At 46.1% G+C, this 24,867-nt stretch overlaps 1 protein-coding gene across 1 annotated transcript in view; it reads left to right on the forward strand.

The window, feature by feature from the left end:
- BGN (biglycan) overlaps positions 1–24,867 on the forward strand; it is a 73,102-nt gene that overhangs the window by 37,634 nt on the left and 10,601 nt on the right. The window contains exons 3-7 of the mRNA XM_088462926.1: positions 13,671–13,783; positions 15,952–16,165; positions 17,795–17,905; positions 18,925–19,018; positions 23,583–23,721. Of these exons, the coding sequence (XP_088319052.1) occupies positions 13,671–13,783; positions 15,952–16,165; positions 17,795–17,905; positions 18,925–19,018; positions 23,583–23,721 (671 nt within the window). The remainder of the gene's footprint in view (positions 1–13,670; positions 13,784–15,951; positions 16,166–17,794; positions 17,906–18,924; positions 19,019–23,582; positions 23,722–24,867) is intronic.

The following is a 24,867-nucleotide window of genomic DNA, read 5'->3' on the forward strand; positions in this document are numbered from 1 at the left end:
CTGTTCAGTGTGTTTGCGCGACCAATCACTAATTATGGAACGGTCGGATATGCTGAATCGTCCAGCATGGCCGAATCGCGTCACTTTGGCCCCACCCCCTGCTTCACACTGCCTGTAAAATCGGCACTGTGTAGCGGGGGCGGGTCCCAAATGACGCGATTGCGTGGCTCCGCCCCCCGCTCCGCCCGCAAACTCTTGTAGTCTGGCCGTCCCCGTCCCCGTTTGCTGGCCACGCCCCCCCAGTCAAGCCGATTTGGCTGCTCCCTCCTGGAGGGGGCAGCCAGATAGTCGGCAAGCATGCCACAAGTTATGCTGTACTGTGCAGAAAATATATTCCATTCTCATTCCCTATCACACATACTAGGCACCATTGTCGTCAGCAGAATTGGTATGAATCACCGCCGGCTGATGAAGTACCAACGCCGGAATGCCGGCAGCTGAAGATACCGACAGGGGAGGTAAGTATGCTATCCCTACCCCTCCCCCCCCCCTAACCCCAACCCTCCTTTAGGGGTGTCTAACCCTAACCTTCCCCCCTTGTACCTAACCCTAACCTCCCCCCAGGGGTGCCTAAATCTAACGCCCCCTCCCCGCACATTAAACCTAACCCTCCCGGGGGGGGCCTACACCTAATTGCCCCCCCAGTGGTGCCTGACCCTAACCCCCCCTTTCCCTAGCCTAAGCCCAACTCTCCCGAGGAGGTGCCTAACCTTAAGTCTCTCCGGGAGTCTCTAATCCTATCCCTCCCCCCGTGGCTAAGCTCTCCCGACACCCGGCTTACCTACAATCAGTATGCCAGGCGTCGGGATTTTGGCGTGCGGCTGATGATAGGCGTCGGTATATAGACACCTATCACTAGTCCCATGCCGGGATTTGACAGTCGGGAAGACGACTGTCAGCATTTCAACCGCCGGCTTCCTAACTACATACCCTATCATCAGCAGCCATTTAAATTACCAGTATGTTTTTGGACTGCGGGATGAAGCCAGGTCGCCCGGAGGGCACCCACGCAAACCTGCGTGGGTTTTTCCCGCAGCCGCAGGGTTTTGCTATTCAATTAGGTGACTGAAAATGGGACTCAGTGATTTCTATAGATATCATCACGGATTTTTTCTCGCGCCTCCAGAGCAAGTCTGATTTTTCCTAAAATCGTTAATTATAGGAAATATCAGTGGGACTTGCTCTGGGACCACGGCGCGCCCCCCCCCCTAGGACTAATTGAGCAATTGAAATGTTTCCAGTTAGCTTAATTAGTTCTTAATTATTCACTTTCCCAAGCAGCGTCTTCTGCATCCAGCATGGGGAACCGGGTCTTCTGCAGCAGGGTGAGTGTGTGTGAGTATTTGTAAGCTGTGTGTGTATGTGCTTGAGTGACCCCCAGTGTCTGTGACCCCCCCCCGTGTGAGTGTACCAGCCCCTGTAGCAGGGGCACATCTACATTTTCCAGCAGCTTTTGCACCTCCCATTAGTCCCAGAGCCTCCTAGCAGCCTCCTCCCCAGTGACAAATGAAGAGGAGGCCACTGGGAGCCGTGGAGACCCCCGGACGGGTCAGTAGAGTTTTTATTTTATTTTCTCGCACCGCAGGGTTTTCAGTGCTGAAAACCCAGCGTGCATGTTTGTTAATTGAATACCGCGGGTATCGGGAGCGCACATGCCCATGGTACTCCACAACTGGAAGCTTGCTAAACCTCGCCCTCAATTGAATATGCTCCATTGTCTAGAATGTACCAGATAAATGATAAGAGTTCCACCTTTGTATTTCAGTATTTTGAATGAATCTATCTCATGATCTTTAAAGTAGGGATGTCCAGGCTCTAATTAGTTCGGATTTTCCCGCCAAATTCAGATTTTTCACGCCAAACATCTGGTCTCAGAAAGAGGCAAATGTCATCTTTCATGGACAAACATCATCATTCCTGGACAAAAGTCCATGAAAGATGATGTTTGTTCATGAAGGATGACATTTTGCCTCTTTCTGAGACCCGATTTTTGGCGGGAAAATTTTGAATTTGACGGGAAAATCCGAACTAATCTGAGCCTGCACATCCCTACTTTAAATGGAATGCTGACTTTAGATAAAGTTTTCAAACTCCCACACCCTACAACTGAGGAGCTCGTAAGCCAGAGGTGTGCGGCCTGTGCCGTCGCACAGGGCCCTGGGATGGCACCATCGCTGCCCCACGGCAACTGCATGTGGCTTGCAGGGTGCCTGGAACCGCACCCTGCAGCTAGTGGTGCTACTACAGAGCATCCAAGGGAATGCTTCGGGCAGGCACCTGCAGAGTTGCCCAGAGCGTCCTGAGGATGCTCTGGGCAGTGCACTTCTTCCCAGAGCCGGAGCCCCACCTCATAGGTGTGTCATTATAATGTCACGGGTTTACGGGGTGGGTGCGGCACAGGGTTCACTTCCGCCCTGTTGCAGTGCTGCCCGTATAACCCCTGCTGGAAGCCATGCTCTAGAGATAAGTTAGTGGGGTTGGAGGCATAAGGGCATTTTTCAAATAAAGATTCATCCCATTTAATTGTTCCTCGTCAATTATTACAATTTCACCACCATTATAAATTGAAACAGTTTTGACACTTCCACATTTCCCATTACACAAATATACTTTGTCCATTTTCAAGCTTTTTAGTTATAAACAGTATACACACCCAGCCAGATGCCCACACGTGGGTGGAAATGTTTGCTTCCCATATATCAGCTATTGATTTATTTGAATCTCTAAAGGTGCCTATCCACTAGACGACTAATATGAGCACTTGAACGGTAGCATATCGATATCGTTCGATAATCGTTTGAAAATCGTTTGCAGATTGTTAAAAAAAATTGGTCGTTTAGACATCTATCATCGGGCAAACATGCTGGACAACCTGACGATAATATCAGGTTCAGCATGTTTGCAGATGATTGATTGTGCCATCACAGACTGACAAACGACTGCACGATTACATTGTCATAATCGTGCAGTCTTTTGCCTGTCTTCTAGTGGATGGGCACCTTACCTGTAAATGTTAAACAAAGTGTAGGAACTGGGCTTAGAGTTCTGTGGCTGCGGCTCTGCTGAGCCATGAAGCCGGTATTGCTAATTGACAACCTATTTAGTAAAGATAAAAGTTAATTATGTGGAACCCTGTCCAGGAAACCAGCTGCAGAATACATTCCCAACCAGCTGCTGTATACTCTCTCCTAACACGCTTATTACCGGCTTATTATTACTAATCTCAGCGCTCTGTATAATCCTTCCCATTACCGGGCAGCGCAGAGGGAGGACATTTCAATGGGGTAATGAAAACCACAGGGGAGGGGGGGGCTGAAGTGTTTTACCAAGTGAGGAGAAGCAGAGCAGGTAAAAGGGTAACTCCATGGAGGATACAGTGCCCTGCGGGGCACGCTGTGTGGTAGAAGCCTGACGGATGACATTTGCCAGAAACTCCTTAGTACCTTCTGATAGAGTCCTGGGAATGTAATGATCACAATGTAAAAAAAACAAAACAAAACATAAAAATAAGCATGTTTAAAATATGCGTCAGTACAATACTCATTACATAACTGCCTAAGTATGCACCAGATTGTGACAAGTACGTACAGCAAATATGTCAGGCTTTTCATATATTTCCTGCACTATTTAGCCTTTAGGATTCCAAGCAATAATGTAATTATATTATGTGAACTGGAGAGTTTCTCCGCTATATACTGTATATAGGAGTAATAAGTCCATCAGTTTGCTTTTTACATTATGTACAGTTGTAACATCTTCTACAATTTACTTCCACATAACTGTAAATAACTCATACTTGCCTACTTTTGAAAAGTAGTTTGAGGGAGATCATTTACGGAAGTAGCAAACGACACGCGCGGTGTTGGAGGGCGTGGCCAGCACCGCCCAAAAGGCATGTTTAGATCCATCTATTGGTGTATCTATTACCACGTGCCCCCACACACACACACAGTAATAGGACCCCACACACACACAGTAATAGGACCCACCCCACACACACACACACAAATAGGACCCCCCACACACACACACATACACACACACAGTAATAGGACCCCCCCCACACACACTCAGTAATAGGACCCCACACACACACACACACACACAGTAATAGGACCCCTCCCACACACACACACAGTAATAGGACCCCTCCCACACACACACACAGTAATAGGACCCCCACACACACAGTAATAGGACCCTCCACACACACAGTAATAGGACCCCACACACACACACAGTAATAGGAACCCACACACACACAGTAATAGGACCCCCCACACACACACACACACACAGTAATAGGACCCCCCACACACACACACACATACACACACAGTAATAGGACCCCCCCACACACACTCAGTAATAGGACCCCCCCACACACACACACAGTAATAGGACCCCCCCCCCCCCCACACACACACACACAGTAACAGGACCCCCCCACACAGACTCACATTAATGGTCCCCCCACTGACACACAAACACACAGTAATAGGACCCCCCCCACAGACTCACATTAATGGTCCCCCCACTGACACACACACACAGTAATAGAACCCCCCCCCCACAGACTCACATTAATGGTCCCCCCACTGACACACACACACAGTAATAGGACCCCCCCACACAGGCTCACATTAATGGTCCCCCCACTGACACACACAGTAATAGGGCCCCCCCACACAGACTCATATTAATGGTCCCCCCACTGAAACACACACACACAGTAATAGACACCCACACCCACTCTCTCTCTCTCTCATCCCCTCACCTGTCCTCTTCTGCAGCACCACTGACATTCATGGTTCTTGCTCAAGCTACAGTGAGCTCTGATCAGTCACACAGCTCCTCAGTCAGTTCAGCGTAGGTTCCTCCCCCAGCTATCTGTCCTCCGTTATGGCTGGGAAGTCTGGGCTGGCCAGGGAATGCTGGGAGCATCAGTCTCTCCAAGCAGTCAGTGTGTGGCCCATGTGACTGTCAGCTGTGAAGGGGCCGGACCTGGGAGGCATCTCCGGGCTCCATAGCAGACAGACTCCCTGCCCCTGCGTCTTCCTGTATACAAGCCTGGGCCCCATCGCGCATGCGCAGGTAGGATTTCCAGCAGGTTAGTGGGGAAAGCGGGGGATTGCATATACATTGCGGGGTAGCGGGAGCTCCCATCTTAATTCGGGAGGCTCCCGCAGAAGTCGGGAGGGTAGGCAAGCATGAAATAACTTACTCTTGAGTTCATAGAAACGTGCAACAGACTTTGGTCGATGTCCATATACTGTACAATTTATCACAGTGTTACCGACAATACCCTAAAAAGTGCTATTAGACAGCTATTATTTTGGGATCCAAATAGACACTATTAGGGCAGGATGTACTAAAGGGGAAAATGCGGCAAAACCCCCGAAAATGCTTTCTTTCCGGGGTTTTACCGCATACCCCATATGTACTAAGCACCGGAATGCGATGCATTCTGGTGCGTCAACCCGATGGGTAATGTCATCTTCAGGTGGAGTTACCCAATAGAAATCTATGGGCTTCTTTTCGGACGCCTCCTCCGAGAGAGATCTAATCGGATCCCTTCCATCACCCCCGCGGCACATGCACAGATGGACGCCAGAGGGACTTCTGGTTGTTAAACTCGGGAGTCCTTCTGTCCGGAGCCATCACAAAAGAAAGCTGTTACCGGCAGAGCTGTCCTTTGTAATATTCTAGGTACATACTGTGGTAATCAAAGGCGGTATGTAGCCGAATACAGACGGGATGTACCGTATCGCGGATGTGATGCTTAGTACATCCCGCCCTTAGGGCTCTATTTACTACAATGCAGATTATAGTGTGATATTACCGACTGAATTCGCATTGCGAATTCAGGCAATATCACAGGGATTTACTACAAATCCCTTGCAGGGACAGAGCTAGCGAGAAAGCTCTGTACCTGCGAGTCCCCTCCGCACACTAGTCACGGTATTTTCGAAAAAAAATACAGTGACAAGTGCCCCGCGCATGCGCCATCTGTCCGCTGCTGCTACCCCAAAGCGCTAAGCCCCGCCCCATCACCAAGCCCCGCCCCCCGCGATCGCACCCTTCCCCTTAATTACATTTACCTGCATAATCCGGGCTCAGGTGAAGTCCTCTATGTCCTCCGGTCAGCTGACATCCCATACTGAACTGGGACCCTGTCAGGTGACGACCAGGCCGCCGTGCAGGATGGGAGACCAGCTGACCGGAGAGAGGACATCACCGGAGCCTCGAAATCCGGTCCCTGGAGTCAGGTAAGTTTGGGGGGTTTTTTACTATTTTTTTTTTTACAGTGTATCAGCGTGTGGTCTGTTTAGACCACACAGCTGATTACTGGGGCAGGCTACGGGCTCTGCTCTGCCCGTTAGAGCGGAGCAGGAGTCGGGTAACCGGGGGAGACCCTGGATAACGCCACCTCCAGGTGGCGTTATTATTAAAGGGCTTTCCCCAGTATTTTTTCACATTTTATTTTTAGTAACTTTGGTCAGATCACATTTCCCATTACAATTATGGGAAATGCGATCTGCTTACTAAAAATATGTGATACTTAAGGGTTGGAGTAGAATTTTACGACACGCCAGTAACACTCCCATAATATGCCCATAAGACAGACCGTCTCCGTGCATCTGAAAACCCAGTCACCGCCCAAGAACTCCCAGCAAATTTCCAGTATATTTCTCTGATATCGCAACTGCGACTCTCTGTACGAACACAATCAGGACGCATGCGCAGTAAAAAATAAAATCGCACAGCTACGTCCAACATCGACCCTATATCAGCCACAGAATCAGGTCCCATATGAACCACAGAATTAGGCCCTATATGAGCCACAGAATTAGGTCCTATGTGAGCCACAGAATCAAGCCTGATTTGAGCCACAGAATCAGGCCCTATCTGAGCTACAGAATCAGGCCCTATATGAGCCACAGAATCAGGTCCCATATGAGCTACAGAATCAGGCCCTATATGAGCCACAGAATAAGGTCCCATATGAGCCACAGAATCAGGCCCTATATAAGCCACAGAATCAGGCCCTATATGAGCCACAGAATTAGGCCTTATATGAGCCACAGAATCAGACCCTATATGAGCCACAGAATCAGACCCTATATGAGCCACAGAATCAGGCACGATATGAGCCACAGAATCAGGCCCTATATGAGCCACAGAATCAGGCCCTATGTGAGCCACAGAATCAGGCCCTATATCAGCCACAGAATTAGGCCGTAAATGAGCTACAGAATCAGACCCTATATGAGCCACAGAATCAGGCCCTATATGAGCCACAGAATCAGGTCCCATATGATCCAGAGAATCAGGTCCCATATGAGTCACAGAATTAGGGCCTATATGAGCCCCAGAATCAGGTACTATATGAGCCACAGAATTAGGCCCTATATGAGCCCCAGAATCAGGTCCTATATGAGCCACAGAATTAGGCCCTATATGAGCCCCAGAATCAGGTCCTATATGAGCCACAAAATCAAACCCTATATAGGCCACAGAATCAGACCCTATGTGAGCCACAGAATCAGGCCCTATGTGAGCCACAGAATCAGGTCCTATGTGAACCACAGAATCAGACCCCATATGAACCACAAAGGCATGTATGCGTTGTATAAATATACCTTTTCTTTAAAGGTGGGTTTGATTAGAGTAAAAGCTCCTTTTGTTACCAATTGTCATCTCCTGATCGACACTGTTTCCTATGTTTTTGGGCATAGCTAGAATAACCTATAGTCCAACGTATAATGAGAATGCTCACAGCAACACAGTGTATTTCAAAAGGTGAGTTTGATGATCTTGTGGGAGACTGTGACCTGCCCACTACAGTTATTAGTTTAGTGAGAACAAGACTTCATGTGACTGGGCTGTGTCATGATGTGATGAGTGGAATGGAAATAAGCAGAAGGAAACAATAGGAGGGATATGTGCTTTCTTCATTGATATCTGGATTAAAGATCGTCAGTGTCTAGATAGATACTCTATAGGTCGACAACAGATGGTCAACAGGCAATAGATTGACAGGGACAAAAGGTCGACAGGCGTTTTTTTCAAAATTTTTGAGGTTAGGGTTAAGGTGAGGGTTAGGCACTTGCCAGAGGGTTAGGTTTAGGCTGCGGAAGGGGACGGTTAGGATTAGGCACTAGGGGGGGTTAGGCTAGGGCTACTGTTAGGCACTTGGGGGAGGGTTAGTGTTAGGCACCAGGGGGAAGGTTAGCTTTAGGCAACATGGGGAGGGTTAGGGTGAAGATTAGGTTTAACATTTTTAAAAAAGTCAACCATTTTTTTGTTGACCATTTGTACAGGTTGAGTCTCCAATATCCAAATATTCCGAAATACGGAATATTTCGAAATATGGAATTTTTTGAGGACTGAGATAGTGACAGCTTTGCTTTCTGATGGTTCAATGTACACAAACTTTGTTTAAGGCACACAATTATTACAAATATTGTATAATATTACCTTCAGGCTGTATGTATAAGGTTAAATAGCAAAATGCAGTGGGGGGGAGAAGTAGAATGAAAAAGATATGTAAAATGATTAGAACTATAAATGAGGTTACTGAATCAAAAATAAAATAAATATAAAATCAAAATAAAAATAGGACAAAATTAATATAAATAAATAAAATAACAAATAAATAAATCCCAGTGAATCTACCAATCAATTGAAGCAATAAAAACAATTAAAAACAATGGTTTTGCACTTATAGTGCTGATGTATGTTTATAGCCTTTTGGCATATGGAGAGTGGGCTCCGGGAGGTAGATAAGCAGTCCTCCAAGTAACAGCCATTATATGTGAGTTCTGTCCCTATTTTACCCTGCTCCAGGTCTTCTTCTTTTCGTTGCCGCAGCCTCCGGACAATCCGCTGAACAAGTGGCGCTGTGCCTAGGTGATGACGTCAGACGCCGTGTGGCCGCTGTCACGGGGGTCTCTCAGGCTTGTTCTAGCTCCGGCTAGTGTCTCCGTTTGTAGCTCCACTCTGAGTCCAACGCGTTTCGCACCACTCAGGGTGCTTTGTCAAGGATAATGCTTGGATGTGCTTTTGCTCTTTAAATAGGGTAAAAACTTTATTAAGGAAATGCAATTCCGGAATTGGTCATTCTAGGGCGGTAAGCACATGGATAAAAAGTCTTGTTAAACAAGGATATTGCTTCAATTTGTAGTTAGTTCCAAAGTGATCATGGAGACACTAGCCGGAGCTAGAACAAGCCTGAGAGACCCCCGTGACAGCGGCCACACGGCGTCTGACGTCATTACCTAGGCGCGGCGCCACGTGTTCAGCGGATTGTCCGGATGCTGCTCCTAAAACATGGGGGACAATATGGTAAAAGTCAATTTAAGTCTTCCATGCGTATTCCAGGTAAAAAATAATAATTATTACATATATTGCTAACTTCATATCTTTTATCCAACTTACGGCTTCATCCAATTGTGGAGTAATTGAATTTAACTAGGGGACACTGAACATATCTTTTATATAATTTATTATATAACGCCTACATATGACACAGTTCTTTACAGAAAATATTCAATTATTCTCATCAGTTCATGTCTCATTGGCTTCAAGCCTGACATATATTTATTACTGGGAAGAAATAACTAGTCTAGTTTGTTCATTACTTGGATCCTCACCCACTCTGACTCATTAACATGTATATTAGCCAAGACTATCCCTAAAACAAAACCCAGACCAATGGATGGTTAATCATGTATTAACAGCAGCCCATTGTCTGACTACCTTTCACCCGTAGGATCCAGGCGCCTTAACTGGTCCATTTACTTACCCAAAAAGTCTTTGTTGGCCAGATGGAACTGCTTAGTGTTAGAACAAGTAACATTATGCATATTATAACCCATTGTAGGCACCATAGAATACATTGAGGGTATGTGATTATTATATACGGACTCTTCCCTCTCCTTCAAACCACATATTCAGAACCTCTCACAGTCCTGTTGTTTCCATCTCAAGAATATTTCCAAGATCAGACCCTTTCTCACCCAGGATGCCACCAAAACCCTCATACATTCACTGGTCATCTCCAGATTGGACTACTGTAACCTCCTCCTATCTGGCTTCCCCAAATCCATTCTCTCTCATCTCCAGTCTGTGCTCAATGCTGCTGCTGGGTTCATCTTCCTCTCTAAATGCTCTACATCTGCCTAACCTCTCTTACAAGCCCTCCACTGGCTCCCCTTCCCTTTCAGAACCCAATTCAAGGTTCTCACACTCACTTACAAAGCCTTCACCCATTCCTCTCCCATTTACATCTCTGATCTCATCTCCCTTCACTCTTCTGTCCGCCCTCTTCATTCACTTAATACACGCCGCCTTTCATGCCAATTGATTACTTCCTCCCACTCCCGCCTCCAAGATTTTTCCCGTGCTACTCCCCACCTTTGGAACTCCCTCCCTCTCCCCATCAGACTCTGCAACCCTCTACAGTCATTCAAACAAGCTCTTAAGACCCACTACTTCATTAAAGCCTTCCAGCTCTCATCCTAACTTGCTGCTACATCTTCCTTCCTCCCCGCCTACCCCATCTGTGTCACTCCTGTTTGTCTGCCCCTCCCTTAAAGAATGTATGCTCTTTCAAGCAGGGCCCTCTATCCTCTTCTGCTTCTCCCTACTGTAATATTATTTATCTCTTACTCCCCACTAGGGCAACTAACACTTGGCTGCTTATGTGGGTGTAAAGGTCGCTAATATAATAATGTTTTATCCATGTCCATGTCCTGCTTTGTATTGTAATGTATTGTAAGTCGCTGGTTACTTATTTGTTTATGTACTTTGTAAGCACTGCGGAACACTTGTGGAACCATATAAATAAATGATGATGATAATAATAATAAAAATAATAATAATAATATATCATTGTTTGTCTGAATATAGCTGCAATAATTACTGAATATTTTCAGGGAAAAGTGTCACCTGCCATGGGGTATTCCTATACCCAATTTCTATACCCCTACCCTTCATTAAGGTGTCGTCATGACTATGACAATAATCATATGTTTATTTTTTTATAGTTGTGAATAAAAAGTGATAAACAAACAGACAGGAAAAAAAGAGAGCGTAAAACAATACATTAACTAAGGGTAAACCAGCACAGGTGGCCTTTGGTCCTATGGTCCAACAAGGGGACTGCCTATTACCTTTCTACAGAAGCAATAGGTCTCATTATAAGGTAATAACAGTAGCATAAGGTGTTTAAGACCTACCTTCAAAACACTATGATCGCACACATCAGATGATTTGGATGAACCATTAACTAGCTCACTATGGCTATAGTAGATGGAAATCAAAACTTTTGCAAGATATAGCATAGAGATGTCCTCAGCCATCAAAGGTACAACTAGTTCCCCTTCTTCCCTTATCCCTTTTGACTGACTTCAGGACAAATTTGGCCTTCCCCCTTCCAACTATTACAGGTCCTTCAAATCCAACATTGGATGAAAGAGATGAGCAGGACCACTCACACCAGTCATGTTCCAACTGCCCGGAACCTTACCAGATTTTTTTTAGAGCCCCCTCCCGAGGAAATATCGCATTCTGTTATTGTCTCTTATCCCCTTTAGCCTTACCAGATAAATCGCCCATCCAGTTACAATGAGAGCGAGACCTTCCATACACCTTAATTCTCATAAAATGTACTAACCAAATGGAACTGCATATCAAGCTACTGAACGGACTTTATTTAACGCCCACCAAACTACATAAGGAGTGGCCTACATGCTCAAAACACTGTTGGCATCATTGTGGTTCCGGATTGTACTATTTGTTTTGGGAATTTCCTGTTGTATGAACCTTTTGGAATGACGTTTACTCTCTTATCTCAAATGTGTTAAAGCTCCTGCTCCAATGGTCACCAAACTGAACTATGTCCTTGGACATTTATTAATAGCAGCTACTACTGGTAATGCACAAGAGGAAGACCCCTTCTTACACCCTCCGAAGTCCCAATATCATTTTGACATGGTAACTATGGGAATACCATACTCTACACAGGCTTCCTTCCCTATTATGAAGTGGTACTCCAGGCACCTCTATTTTACAGAGGGAGATGGAGCTCCTCTCTCTCGACCTTCTTTTAGCCAAGACCCTGACCTTTTTTCAATAAACTTCCACTTGGAGGTGATACCCTTTAATCTCCAAATTGTCCATGTTTCCGTTGTTTATGTATTCTTTCTGGCTGCCTATGTGGAGATTACATTTACCATGATTGAGTGCGCGTCCATGACCCGAGCTGGTTGCTCGTGCAAAGAGACCTTCAACCTTTACTTTTGCTAAGTTAGGAATGGTGTCTCTCCCCTTGACCCTTCTCTCCCCTCATTCCTCTTTTTTCTATTCTGTACCTCATCTTTCAGAAAATGCTAAAAAAAAATTAATATTGGTGGGGGAAGCCACAACTCGCAAGGAGACATGTTTATGTATGTTATACCAACGGCAAGAAACCACTACTTAGCTTGCTTGATCCATTTATATGTCCACACTATACTTAAGAAACACTTATGCAGATTTGTTGACAACTGGATGCAGAGGTGTTGACAAAAAGGGCGTACATTTCAATGGATCAAAGGACAAATGCTGTATTTCTGTACATATGCACTACAGTACTTTATCCTAAGATGCATCCACCTCCACGGCGTCAGCACAGGCTTCCAGTTTCCAACAAGTCATCATCATTGTGTATTTGCATCTGCCTTGTAGCAGGAGGCAAATTTATACCACAAAGTGTATATATACGTGTTTTTGCAGGTCTGTATGAGCCATACTTGAGTAAACACTCCTTTACTGTACTCGGCTTATGTTAGAACGCCCCCCACACCCTTCTTATTCCTCTTCTCTGGATGCAGTAGGACAGAACCATCGTAGGCGCATTTGAGTGTACCTATTATTTCAGCAGGCACATAAAAGCTTAGCACCAAGCATCCAACTCTGCATCTGAGCAACATGCACAAGTCGCAACTAATTAGAAGCTAAGGCTAGGTACTCATTAGAACGATGTGTATCGTAGCTGCCCTGCCACCCAATCTAACGATATAGCGATTGGCTATACACACTGCACGATGTGGTGAATGACTGCTCGATATATCGTTCCCCTGCTCCACTCACCTGCATGGAGTGGTCTCCCAAGTCGTTCCATCTCATGTGCAGCACGTCAGATGGAACAACCCCGATGTTGCAACATGGGAGCACGTGATTTAGCATACATGCACTGTGCGATCCGCACAATATGTCGTTCCAATTCGACATATCATGCCGATATCGCTCTAGTGTGTACTACCTAGTAGTACCAGCCCTAAGTTTCAGATAGAATCTTATTGGTTGCTATCTGTAATAGTAAGATTTGGGTGTGCTGGTCCACGAGACAGTATTAAATATGACTTTTGTGCAAGTGTCGCAGAGAGAAATGTAACAGCAAGTGAGGAAAAATGGACGAACCTCAAGGCGCACCTTGTATAAATAACTTGTTTAGTTTGGATTAAAGCACTAATTTTCAGTGGGTGTTATTCTTCCAGCTAAACTCATGATGTTTGCCTATAACAGAGTCAGCCTTCATCAGCAGGAACGTAGTGTATGCATAGATTTGGAAGCCACTGTCTTTAAATATATAGTCATTTCAGCAGTGTTTGTTTCTGTTTTAGGTCTGATAAGTGTGCCCAAAAACATTCCCAAGGACACCACGCTGCTGGACCTACAGAACAACAAAATAATGGAAATAAAAAAAGACGATTTTAAGGGACTTACCAGCCTATATGTGAGAATCGCTTGCATTTATTGTTATATTGTGTAATAGAAGCTGAGGGGTCCAACATATTGCTGAATGCCAAATATACAGAAAAGCTCACGCAGGGCCGTAACTAGGGTAGTGCGACCAGCACCTTGGCACAGGGCACCGCACGGCAGGGGATGCTGTTGGAGCCTGTCAGTTTTCCTGTTTATTATCATTCTCACTTGTAGCTTCCTCTTCTTTTATCCCCAGCATCTCCTGGCCTCCCCTATCTCTTCCCTGGCCCTTCCCCATGAGGCCATGGCCCTTTTCCAGGTGCACTATCTTATGTCCCTATTTAATAAATGGGGGCGCGCCAATGCTCTCTCTGGCACAGGGCACCAAAAAGTCTAGTTACGGCTCTGAGCTCATGTAATAATGTTATTTATGAGTTACACTGATGGGGCTTGCTATTAGTAGCAGGAGCCTGTCCCTGTAACATGCTTGCCGACAATCAGCTCCAGCCTTCCGGGAGGAAGCTGATTATCGGCTAATAGCGGGGGGCGGCCATTTTGTGTCGCACTGGGGGCGGAGCATCATGATTGCGTCATCGTGACTCCGCCCCCTCTTCACAATGCCGTGATTTTCGGCATTGTGAAGCAGTGGGCGGGCCACGATGACGCAATTCTGCGCGAATCGCAACACCGTGCCCCCCGCTGCGGATATTTCTGTTTTTTTCAGGGGGGAGGTGGGGAGGGTCGGAGACTTCCGGGAGGCTTGCCTGCCTTTCCGGGGGCCGGGAGCGGCACCCGAAAATCGGGAGGCTCCCGGCCAAATCGGGAGGGTAGGCAAGCCTGCCCTGTAATGTGTAAAAAGTAAACTGATCCATCTCCTGGAAAATTTTGCAATGTGTAGCCCACTGGGCCAATTTCCAGTAATTTCACAATTTAGCAGCCACCATGGGGCCATTTTTGTGAACGAGGGACCACTGGAGCTACCTTCATACATTTAGGTGATACTTTTGGGAGGATTTCCCAAAACATCCCTTTGGTAATTATGCCCCTTATTGTGGTGTCACAAATACGATTTTAACGCTGTTGTTTCCCCAGCTTTAGTAGCGCTAATGCCTTTTCTAGAGTTTTTATTGCAGATGCAGCATTATTAAGCATTATAGCTTATAATTAGCACTTAAAACAGGGCAGAGTTTTCATTGAGTACTTGGAAAATTGCCCAATATGCTGCTGTCACCTACTGTGTAAGTGATTATAGCGCACAGGAGGCACACAATTTGGAGCGATTAAACGCTGCGCTTTAAACGTGGATTGAAATGCACCCATTCTTAGAGATGATAACTTACCAGATTTAAATTATTCTTTTATATTTTAATATATAATAAAATACAGATTTAACTTTTTAAATTTTCCCCTACCCCCTACCATCCTCTCATAAGAATGTTGCTGAGCGCAATGACCCCTCACTGGTCTAGAAGGAAGGGATAGGTGCAGGATGGAAGGACAGGGCCGTAACTAGGGTGGTGCGACCAGTGCCGTGGCACAGGGCACTGCAGGGCAAGGGGCGCTTTTTGTGCCTGTCAATTTTCCTGTTTATTATCATTCTCAATTGTAGCTTCCTCTGCTTTTATTCCCAGCATCTCCTGGCCTCCCCTATCTCTTCCCTGGCCCTTCCGCATGAGGCCATGGCCCTTTTTCAGATGTACTATCTTATGTCCCTATTTAAAAAAAAGGGGCGGGGGCGCCAATGCTCTCTCTGGCACAGGGCACCAAAAAGTCTAGTTACGGCTCTGTAGGAGGAGTCCTATCTAGCCTAGAAATTAGCAATTTGGACACACTGATTTCAAGGCACTGTTGGGCACAAATAGTGGGGGATAGAATATTTTTGTAAGACGTCATTTTGTACTTTACCTTACTGTTTTAGTCTGCATTTGTTAATACTCTTAAATTATGATACATCTTTTATATATATGCCTCCCTATATTGTTGCATTAACTTATTATGAAAGGTGCACTGCTTATCTTAGTGTAGTATTATTGCGGGGACATCGGCCAAACTCCCTATGAAGAGTTTTCCAACTCCAAGACAATAGCATAGTGTTGAAACATTAGTGAAGGTTTATGTCACAATGACATACAGAACGATAAGCAAATAAAAGGGCTTTCAATATAATTACATTTCTTCATCTGTTTTCAATTAATTCAGGCTCTGGTTTTAGTAAACAACAAAATCTCCAAAGTTAACGAGAAGGCCTTTGAACCACTGAACAAGCTGCAGAAGTTGTACATCTCGAAAAACAACCTCGAAGAGATCCCCAAGAGTCTGCCCAAGTCCTTGGTGGAACTGCGCATTCATGAAAACAATATCAAGAAGATCCCTAAGGATGTCTTCAATGGGCTCAAAAGCATGAACTGTATTGGTAAGTCTGCACTGTATGGTGTGACTGTATTATTATTATTATCATTATTACTATGAATATTATTAAGCTTTATTTATAAGGCGCTACAAAGTGTACACAGCAGGGTGACACAATGGCAGACCATAGCATACAAAGTATAAGTACAACATGAACATCACACCACAGACTGGGTAAGACAAATAACAGGGGTAAGGGTAGGGCAATTTGCTGAACCTAGCAGAAGCATAGAGAGGCATGTACCCAATAGATGTACTCAATGTATGGGTAAGCAAACAGAGTCAGTGTCACTACAGTGGAGAAGAAGACAAGAGACCAAAGCAGACTTGCCTACTCTGACGGAACGTTCGGGAGACTCCAGTATCTCAGGTGGCTCTCCTGGATGCCTGCAAAAGTTTCTCCCACTGCCGCCATGTTCCCAAGTGAAGTGGTTGGTATGGACGTCTGGATGACATGATTTGTGCTGAATAGCATCATCGTGGCCCACCCACCACTTTATAATGATGGTAAACACGGCATTGCATTTTGGGGATGGGGCCACAACGATGTAAGCACAGTGTCACATCCCCCACTCTGCCCACTTGACTGTACCATGCATGCCCCCCCCCCACACACACACACACAAACCCACACATTGCCAATCTGGCTGCCCCCTCACAGAGGAATAGCTGAAAAGTCGGCAACTATGGGGCAGAACAAAAGGGTGGTGGGCACTGCTTATGAAAGCCTACATACTAAGGGAGAGGGGTAAATAGTGTGTGCAGGGGAAGGGCAAACTGGGAATGGTATATGGAGGTGGAGTAGAGGAGAATAGTGATGAGTTATCAGTAGGGTTGGTACACTTTAATAGAAAGATAAATTTGAAGGGTGCATTTAAAGCTGAGGAGACTGGTTGATAGTCTGTCTGGGTGAGGGAGTGAGTTCCATAGGATGGAGGCAACTTGAGCTTAGAGGTGAGCATGAGAGGAACTGCAATCTGGGTGGAGAAGAGATGTTGGTTACAGGTGGAGCAGAGAGGGCAGGAGGGAATGTGGAGATGATGATGCTAGAGAAGTAGGGAGAGGGAAAGTGGTGTAAGGCTTTGTACGTGAGCTACAGTATAGTTTTCAGCAACATGTATCAGTTCACTTAAAAAAGGAAGAAGTCTGGACTTTCACATCCCATATCACTGCCAATTTATTAGACAGAAATGCTCCGGTTGTCTAACCTATTATTTTTTTTTACTTTTGCAACAGTGTTTCAGCTTTAAGACAGTTAAATCCACAAGCTGATCATTTTAATTCTTCATCTCAAACGCAAAGTAGTCAGATTTATCAACGCATACGTTTTTGACAAAGATTGGGTCATTTTAGGATCGGGGCAGTTTATTACAGTTCTAACACCATAAAGTTCACTAATATCTCCAACATTAATAACAGCTGACAAAGGATACTGCGATCCGCATACAGTATATCTCTATGGGGGTGGCGATATTACCTAATATATGAAGCTTCGAAAATTCTTAGCTATTGGGAGCTTGCAATCCTGTGCGTTAGCCAGAGAGAGGCCAGCCAGAAGTTTTCACTAAAAGTTTTTGAAAAAAAAATTAACTATCAATTTTGAATGAATTTTAATTTGTTAACTTCCCTCCAGAATTGGGAGGAAACCCTCTACAAAATGGAGGCATTGAAGCTGGAGCTTTTGACGGTTTGAAACTGAATTACTTGCGGATCTCAGAAGCTAAATTGAGCGGCATACCTAAAGGTAACCAATTATATCTTTTGTTTATAATGCCTTGTAATTTGTTAAGTGAATTTATACAGGGGGAACATGATCAACATCTTGTTACTACAGCTTGTTGGCTGCTAAAAGCCAGTAGCCATTATAGTCCTGATTTAGAGATGGGCACTATTGCAGCGGCGGCTTTTTGCAGATCCACAGTGGCGATAATATGCAAATGCTGTCTTCAGCCTTTCCCTTGTATACTAGCGTGAAGACGCGCCGACAGCCAGGCCAGGCCAGGCCCAGATGAAGGGGCGTGGCCTAATCGTGGTCACACCTCTTAGAGAAGAAAATAAAAATTTGGGAGGGGGGTGCTTTGAGCCCCTCAGCCTGGTGCATGGCCAGTGGGGGGAGCGATCAGTGTGATCGCTCCCCCCCACAGGCATAGGAGACTGCCGCGGCTGCTGCTTAGCAGTCTCCCACTGCAGCCCTGCACACAGCATCGTGTGCTGGGCTGCTGTGATGTAAGAGGGGGGGGAAGTGGCGCCAGACCCGGGCCCCCACCAGTACCCTTCAGCAAGCCTGGGCCCGGGCCCCCCCTCTCGGCGCCCCTGCTAACGTGCTTCAGGATGTGCAAGCCCTAAAATGCCCATTTTCAATGCCCATGGGCGCTGCAACACCGCTGGTGACTCTGAACAACCCACCATCGGTGGATCATTGCCTTCAACATCGACACTTATACCATCCGTATGGCAGATGCAATTTCCCCGCCTGAACATGGCCTCTGTTGCTGCGGCTCTGCGTCTGAGTGGCTTAGCGCTATTTGATAAATTTGCCCCTAACAGAGCCTATTGAAAGTGATGTCTGTACTGATCTGTATAGAACTGTACGGTGAGCCGGAAAGTTTTGTCTTCTGGAAGTAACTGAGAACCAGTTTCTTTCAGAAGAGAAAACTCTCCAGCTCACCGTATAGATCTATACTCTTCCGTGAATGAACATATCTGCCATTATTTACATAGTGGAGTTTTTTCTCACCCAAGTTAATGCATTTCTGTTGTCAGGTCTCCCAAGCAGTCTAAACGAGCTCCACCTTGATCACAACAAGATCCAGGCAATTGAAATGGGAGACTTTAGCCAGTATCCCAATTTATACAGGTAAGTCACGGGCATCACGAAATAGACACAATCAACAAAGGGCAAAGAACATTCCCAGAAGAATAACATACTGTACCCCTCCCACAGCATTTCCGTTCTCACAGACAGTCCCATTTCCCCAACAATTCACTTTGCCTGTCAGTCAGGGGTGTGGTCACAAAAATTAGCAGTAATGGTTCACCCAGACCAGGGAGTGGCCATTGTAGATTGGTGACAATAGACTACAAATGGTTCAATTTTCATGTCAGGTCTGTCAGTGGTATGGGATAAGAGGCTAGGAAATCAGGGTGCTGGCCATACATGGCTGATGCATCATAAATAAATTACTATGCCTCAGAATTTTCTTCTCTTATACTCAGGCTCCTTGCATGGTCATTATGCCTTCTTTAGTTTGCTCACATAGGGGCCTATTCATAATGTTAATTATCTGGGTCCGAACGGACCCCGATAATTAATATTCTAACTCGCCGCGGCTGCCGGAGCAATTCATCATTGCTCCGTCGCGGTAACAGCTGATGCTAAATCAGCTGTCCCTGTCAGCGGCTTCACTGCTCCTTTTCGGAGCAGTGAATCTTTTCACTGCTTCTTTCGGAGCAGTGACGGGACTGCGCATGCATGAACTACAGGTCACGCATGTGCACAAGAGCCCCGACGTCCGGCGGAAGGAGCCGGACAGGGGCGGAGGGATCCAAAAGGATCCCTCATTGCAACCCAGACCACCTGGTTGCAATACCGGAGCAGGAGCATTCGCCATTTGAAGATGGAGAATGTTCCAGCAGTAAAGCTCCGAAAATATTATATTTTCAAAGCTTGATGAATTCTGTTCTCATACTAGTGAATGGGGACAGCAGGGCCATTCCGGGAGAGGAAGGTAAGCAGGAGATATCTGTGATACTAGTGTATGGGGACAGCGGGCCATTCCGGGAGAGGAAGGTAAGCAGGAGATATCTGTGATACTAGTGTATGGGGACAGCAGGCCATTCTGCCAGAGGAAGGTAAGCAGGAGATATCTGTGATACTAGTGAATGGAGACAGCAGGGCCATTCCGGGAGAGGAAGGTAAGCAGGAGATATCTGTGATACTAGTGTATGGGGACAGCAGGCCATTCCGGGAGAGAAAGGTAAGCAGGAGATATCTGTGATACTAGTGTATGGGGACAGCGGGACATTCCGGGAGAGGAAGGTAAGCAGGAGATATCTGTGATACTAGTGTATGGGGACAGCGGGCCATTCCGGGAGAGGAAGGTAAGCAGGAGATATCTGTGATACTAGTGTATGGGGACAGCGGACCATTCCGTAAAAGGAAGGTAAGCAGGAGATATCTGTGATACTAGTGTATGGGGACAGCGGGCCATTCCGCCAGAGGAAGGTGAGCAGGAGATATCTGTGATACTAGTGTATGGGGACAGCGGGCCATTCCAGGAGAGAAAGGTAAGCAGGAGATATCTGTGATACTAGTGTATGGGGATAGTGGGCCAATCCGCTAGAGAAAGGTAAGCAGGAGATATCTGTGATACTAGTGTATGGGGACAGCAGGCCATTCCGGGAGAGGAAAGTTAGCAGGAGATATCTGTGATACTAGTGTATGGGGACAGCAGGCCATTCTGCCAGAGGAAGGTAAGCAGGAGATATCTGTGACACTAGTATATGGGGACAGCGGGCCATTCCGGGAGAGGAAGGTAAGCAGGAGATATCTGTGATACTAGTGTATGGGGACAGCGGGCCATTCCGGGAGAGGAAGGTAAGCAGGAGATATCTGTGATACTAGTGTATGGGGACAGCGGGCCATTCCGGGAGAGGAAGGTAAGCAGGAGATATCTGTGATACTAGTGTATGGGGACAGCGGGCCATTCTGGGAGAGGAAGGTAAGCAGGAGATATCTGTGATACTAGTGTATGGGGACAGCAGGGCCATTCCGGGAGACGAAGGTAAGCAGGAGATATCTGTGATACTAGTGTATGGGGACAGTGGGCCATTCCGGGAGAGGAAGGTAAACAGGAGATATCTGTGATACTAGTGTATGGGGACAGCGGGCCATTCCGGGAGTGGAAGGTAAGCTGGAGATATCTGTGATACTAGTGTATGGGGACAGCGGGCCATTCTGCCAGAGGAAGGTGAGCAGGAGATATCTGTGATACTAGTGTATGGGGACAGCGGGCCATTCCGGGAGAGGAAAGTAAGCAGGAGATATCTGTAATACTAGTATATGGGGACAGCGGGCCATTCCATTAGAGGGAGGTAAGCAGAATATATCTGTGATACTAGTGTATGGGGACAGCGGGCCATTCCAGGAGAGGAAGGTAAGTAGGAGATATCTGTGATACTAGTGTATGGGGACAGCGGGCCATTCCGGGAGAGGAAGGTAAGCAAGAGATACCTGTGATACTAGTGTATGGGGACAGCGGGCCATTTCGCCAGAGGAAGGTGAGCAGGAGATATCTGTGATACTAGTGTATGGGGACAGAGGGCCATTTCGGGAGAGAAAGATAAGCAGGAGATATCTGTGATACTAATGTATGGGGATAGCGGGCCATTCCGGGAGAGGAAAGTAAGCAGGAGATATCTGTGATACTAGTGTATGGGGACAGCGGGCCATTCCTCCAGAGGAAGGTAAGTATGGTATCTGTGATATCTCCTGCTTTACCTTCTTGATGAATGGCCCGGACACTTACTTACACTTGCAGGTAAAAATGTGTGTTTTCACCTGCTTTTGTAAAAATTATAGATGATGAATAGGACCCTTCATGTTATGCAGTGGTAAAGCCCAAATGGTGTGCCTGTAAGACCTCCTAAAAGGGCCAAATAGATAACTTGCTCTAATGACCTTCATCAAGAGGAGGTGGTTGGTTTCAGGCCCAGATTTATACTCGTTATATTAAACGGTGCTCCAACCAATCAGCTTCTAACTGTCAAGTATTTGAAATTGACAGTTAGGAGCTAATTGGTTGGAGTCCCATTTAAGATCATGAGTAATAACAAGATTATCACTCGTTGATAAAACTAGAAACCTGGACCCTGGTGTTTGCAAAGCTTGTGTTTCCTGTGCGCAAGGCGATGGGCGATGGAAAAGATGGCGGATCTAACAGAGATATGTACTGGGTTAGATTAACACTAGAGACTACCAAAGGAAAAATGGAGGGTCTGTAATTATGGTCCTGTCCTATACGTTTAATGGGATGCATGCAGCAACCTGCCACAGAGCCTTCTCACGTGACACAGAAAGAAAGAAAATACATGAACACAAAATAGAGTATGTGATACATAATTTAACACAATTGTAATTAAAATACTGATTATATTAGATTTTTTTTTATAAAATAACTACTCATATTCTGTTACTGAATATACATATAATGCCTTGTTATTTATATAGTAAGGCAACTCCTTTGTGACATTAAACATACCTCCCAACTGTCCCAATTTCAGTGGGACGGAGCCAATTTGAGCAGACTAATGATTTAGGGGTCTATTTTCACTCTGTCTCCTAAGCAGTGTTAGGAGACAGAGTGAACAGTGATAAGTAAGTGATAAGGTGCCAGCCAATCAGCTCCCAACTTTCATCTCACAGGCTGTGTTTGAAAAATGACTGTTAGGTGCTGATTGGCTGGCACCTTAACACTTTCTTATCATTTTTCACTCTGTCTCCTAACACTGCTTAGTAAATAGACCCCTAAGACATTCATCCTGATTTGCAGTGGGTTGGGACTGGGAGGTATTCCCCAATAAATTAAAAAATTTTTGCAACAAAAAATGCTTTGCGGGCAAAGCCACACCCATCATGGCGCAGACATGCCTCCAGCGTGCCACGGCCACACACCCTGTCCCAATGCTGGACTCCCAATTGTTGAGAAGCACTGTGGACCTCATTCAGAGTCGGTCGAAGCGGCCGCACGGTCGTACGCCACCGATGTTCGCTATACCGCGCATGCGTAAAGTTCGCAATGCGCGTGCGCAAACTAGCCGCTACGATCATAAATTTCTCTCTCCTTGAACACAGCCAGGTCGGCAGTTTGAGTGACAGATGGAGGCGTTTGTGGCTGGTAACAGGGGAAGGTGCTTGAAAACGGGGGAGTGGAGATCCGAACGCAGGCGTGCCTAATTATGCGAACGGCGTTTTATGGGAGTGCATACGGATTATGGGAGTGCATAATTAACAAAGTTGCGTCATGGCACATGTGACCTGGGAGGTTTTTACACTGACATGATCGTAGAGCTTAAGAGAGGGTATGGTCAACCTTAAGCTCTACGACCAGTTCCGATGGTTCCCGATGGTCTCGATTAATCCTTATATGCCAGGAGATTACGTGCAATGCGTACGAGAAGGGGGCGTATTTTTTTGTCTTCCGACCGCTTCCTCCCCTTGGTCGGCCAACTACCGATCCGAACTTAGGGACGCAACTTGCGAGGGAATCATTTGCATATCCGGTCCCTTTTTCCGTGCGGCCGCTTCGACCGACTCTGAATGAGGTCCTGTATACTTTAAATATCCTCTATTTCACAGTAGGGCATGCATTATGCCATATGATAGTACTCTTAATCTCATGACTGTGTCTGTAATATTTCAGGCTAGGACTGGGGTACAATACTATCAGAAACGTAGAGAATGGCAGCCTCTCCTCCCTCCCTATTCTGCGAGAGCTCCATCTGGACAATAACAAGCTTTCCAAGGTCCCCCCAGGAATGCCCGACCTGAAATTCCTACAAGTGAGTATAGAATAATACATAGTACATTTCGCTTACATTTCCTGGTAAACAAAGATGGCAGCTTTCTGCTATTTCTTTCACCATGACATAAGGCTGCCATAATAGTTGTGCACAACTTAAACAACTAATTAGGTATGATTTTTTTGTGTGTGTGATATACAATAATAATAATACACAGGTTCTCAAACTCGGTCCTCAGTACCCCAAACAATACATGTGAAATAATTAGCTCCATTTGTGGATCTTTTAAAATGTGTCAGTAAGTAATGACTACACCTGTGCTCCTGCTGTGTGACCTAACGTGACCTGTGTGGAATCCTGAGGACCAAGTTTGAGAACCACTGCAATAATAGGTTATTTAATATTGAGGTGCCTCTAGCTTCTCATACTTGCCAAAATGTCTGAAAATATCAGCACCAGGGATATTAAGGATATCCTGCTAGATAATTATTGGGTCTATTTGGATGGAGATAAAGTTAATGAAGACAATGGGCCTGATTCAGACCCACTCGCGAGCGGCTGTCCGCTCGCAAGTGGGTCAATGTTCTGCACTGAGCATGCGCACGACGGAGGGAGCTCCGTCGTGCGCATGCGCCAGACGCGACGAGCGAAGGACTTTCCTTCGCTCGTTGTGTCTGATCAAAGGGGGCGTGCTGTCGATGTTGATTGACAGCACGCCCCCTTTGGTGGGCGTGCCGGGGGCGTGCCTCCCTGACGGGGGCGTTCCTAAGGGAACGCCTACCGTCAGAAGCTGGCCCACTGACATCACTAGTGATGTCAGTGGGAGTGATTTTGGCTCTGATAGAGCCAAAATCACTCCGGGCCTTGCGGTTGAAAACCTCAACCGCAGGCTCCGGCTCGCAGTTTCGATGGTCGCGATGGTCAAGACCATCGCGGCCATCAAACTGCACGCTCGTATAGGCTGTGGGTGGTGACCCACAGCTATACGAGCGTCCAGGAGGACGCTCCATAGTTATGGAGGACAGCCCTCATTCAGAGCGTACGGCTCTGAATTAGGGCCAATGTCCAAACCAATCAGCTCCTAAATGCCATGTCACAGGTATTGGTTGGGACTTTATCTTCGTTCAATTTATCTCCATCCAAGGCTTAGTAAATAGACCCCAGTGTTATCTGCAATTCCTACCT

The sequence above is a fragment of the Taudactylus pleione genome, unplaced genomic scaffold, assembly GCF_031769625.1.
Source record: "Taudactylus pleione unplaced genomic scaffold, aTauple2 ptg001288l, whole genome shotgun sequence".
In the NCBI taxonomy this organism is placed as follows: Eukaryota; Metazoa; Chordata; class Amphibia; order Anura; family Myobatrachidae; genus Taudactylus; species Taudactylus pleione.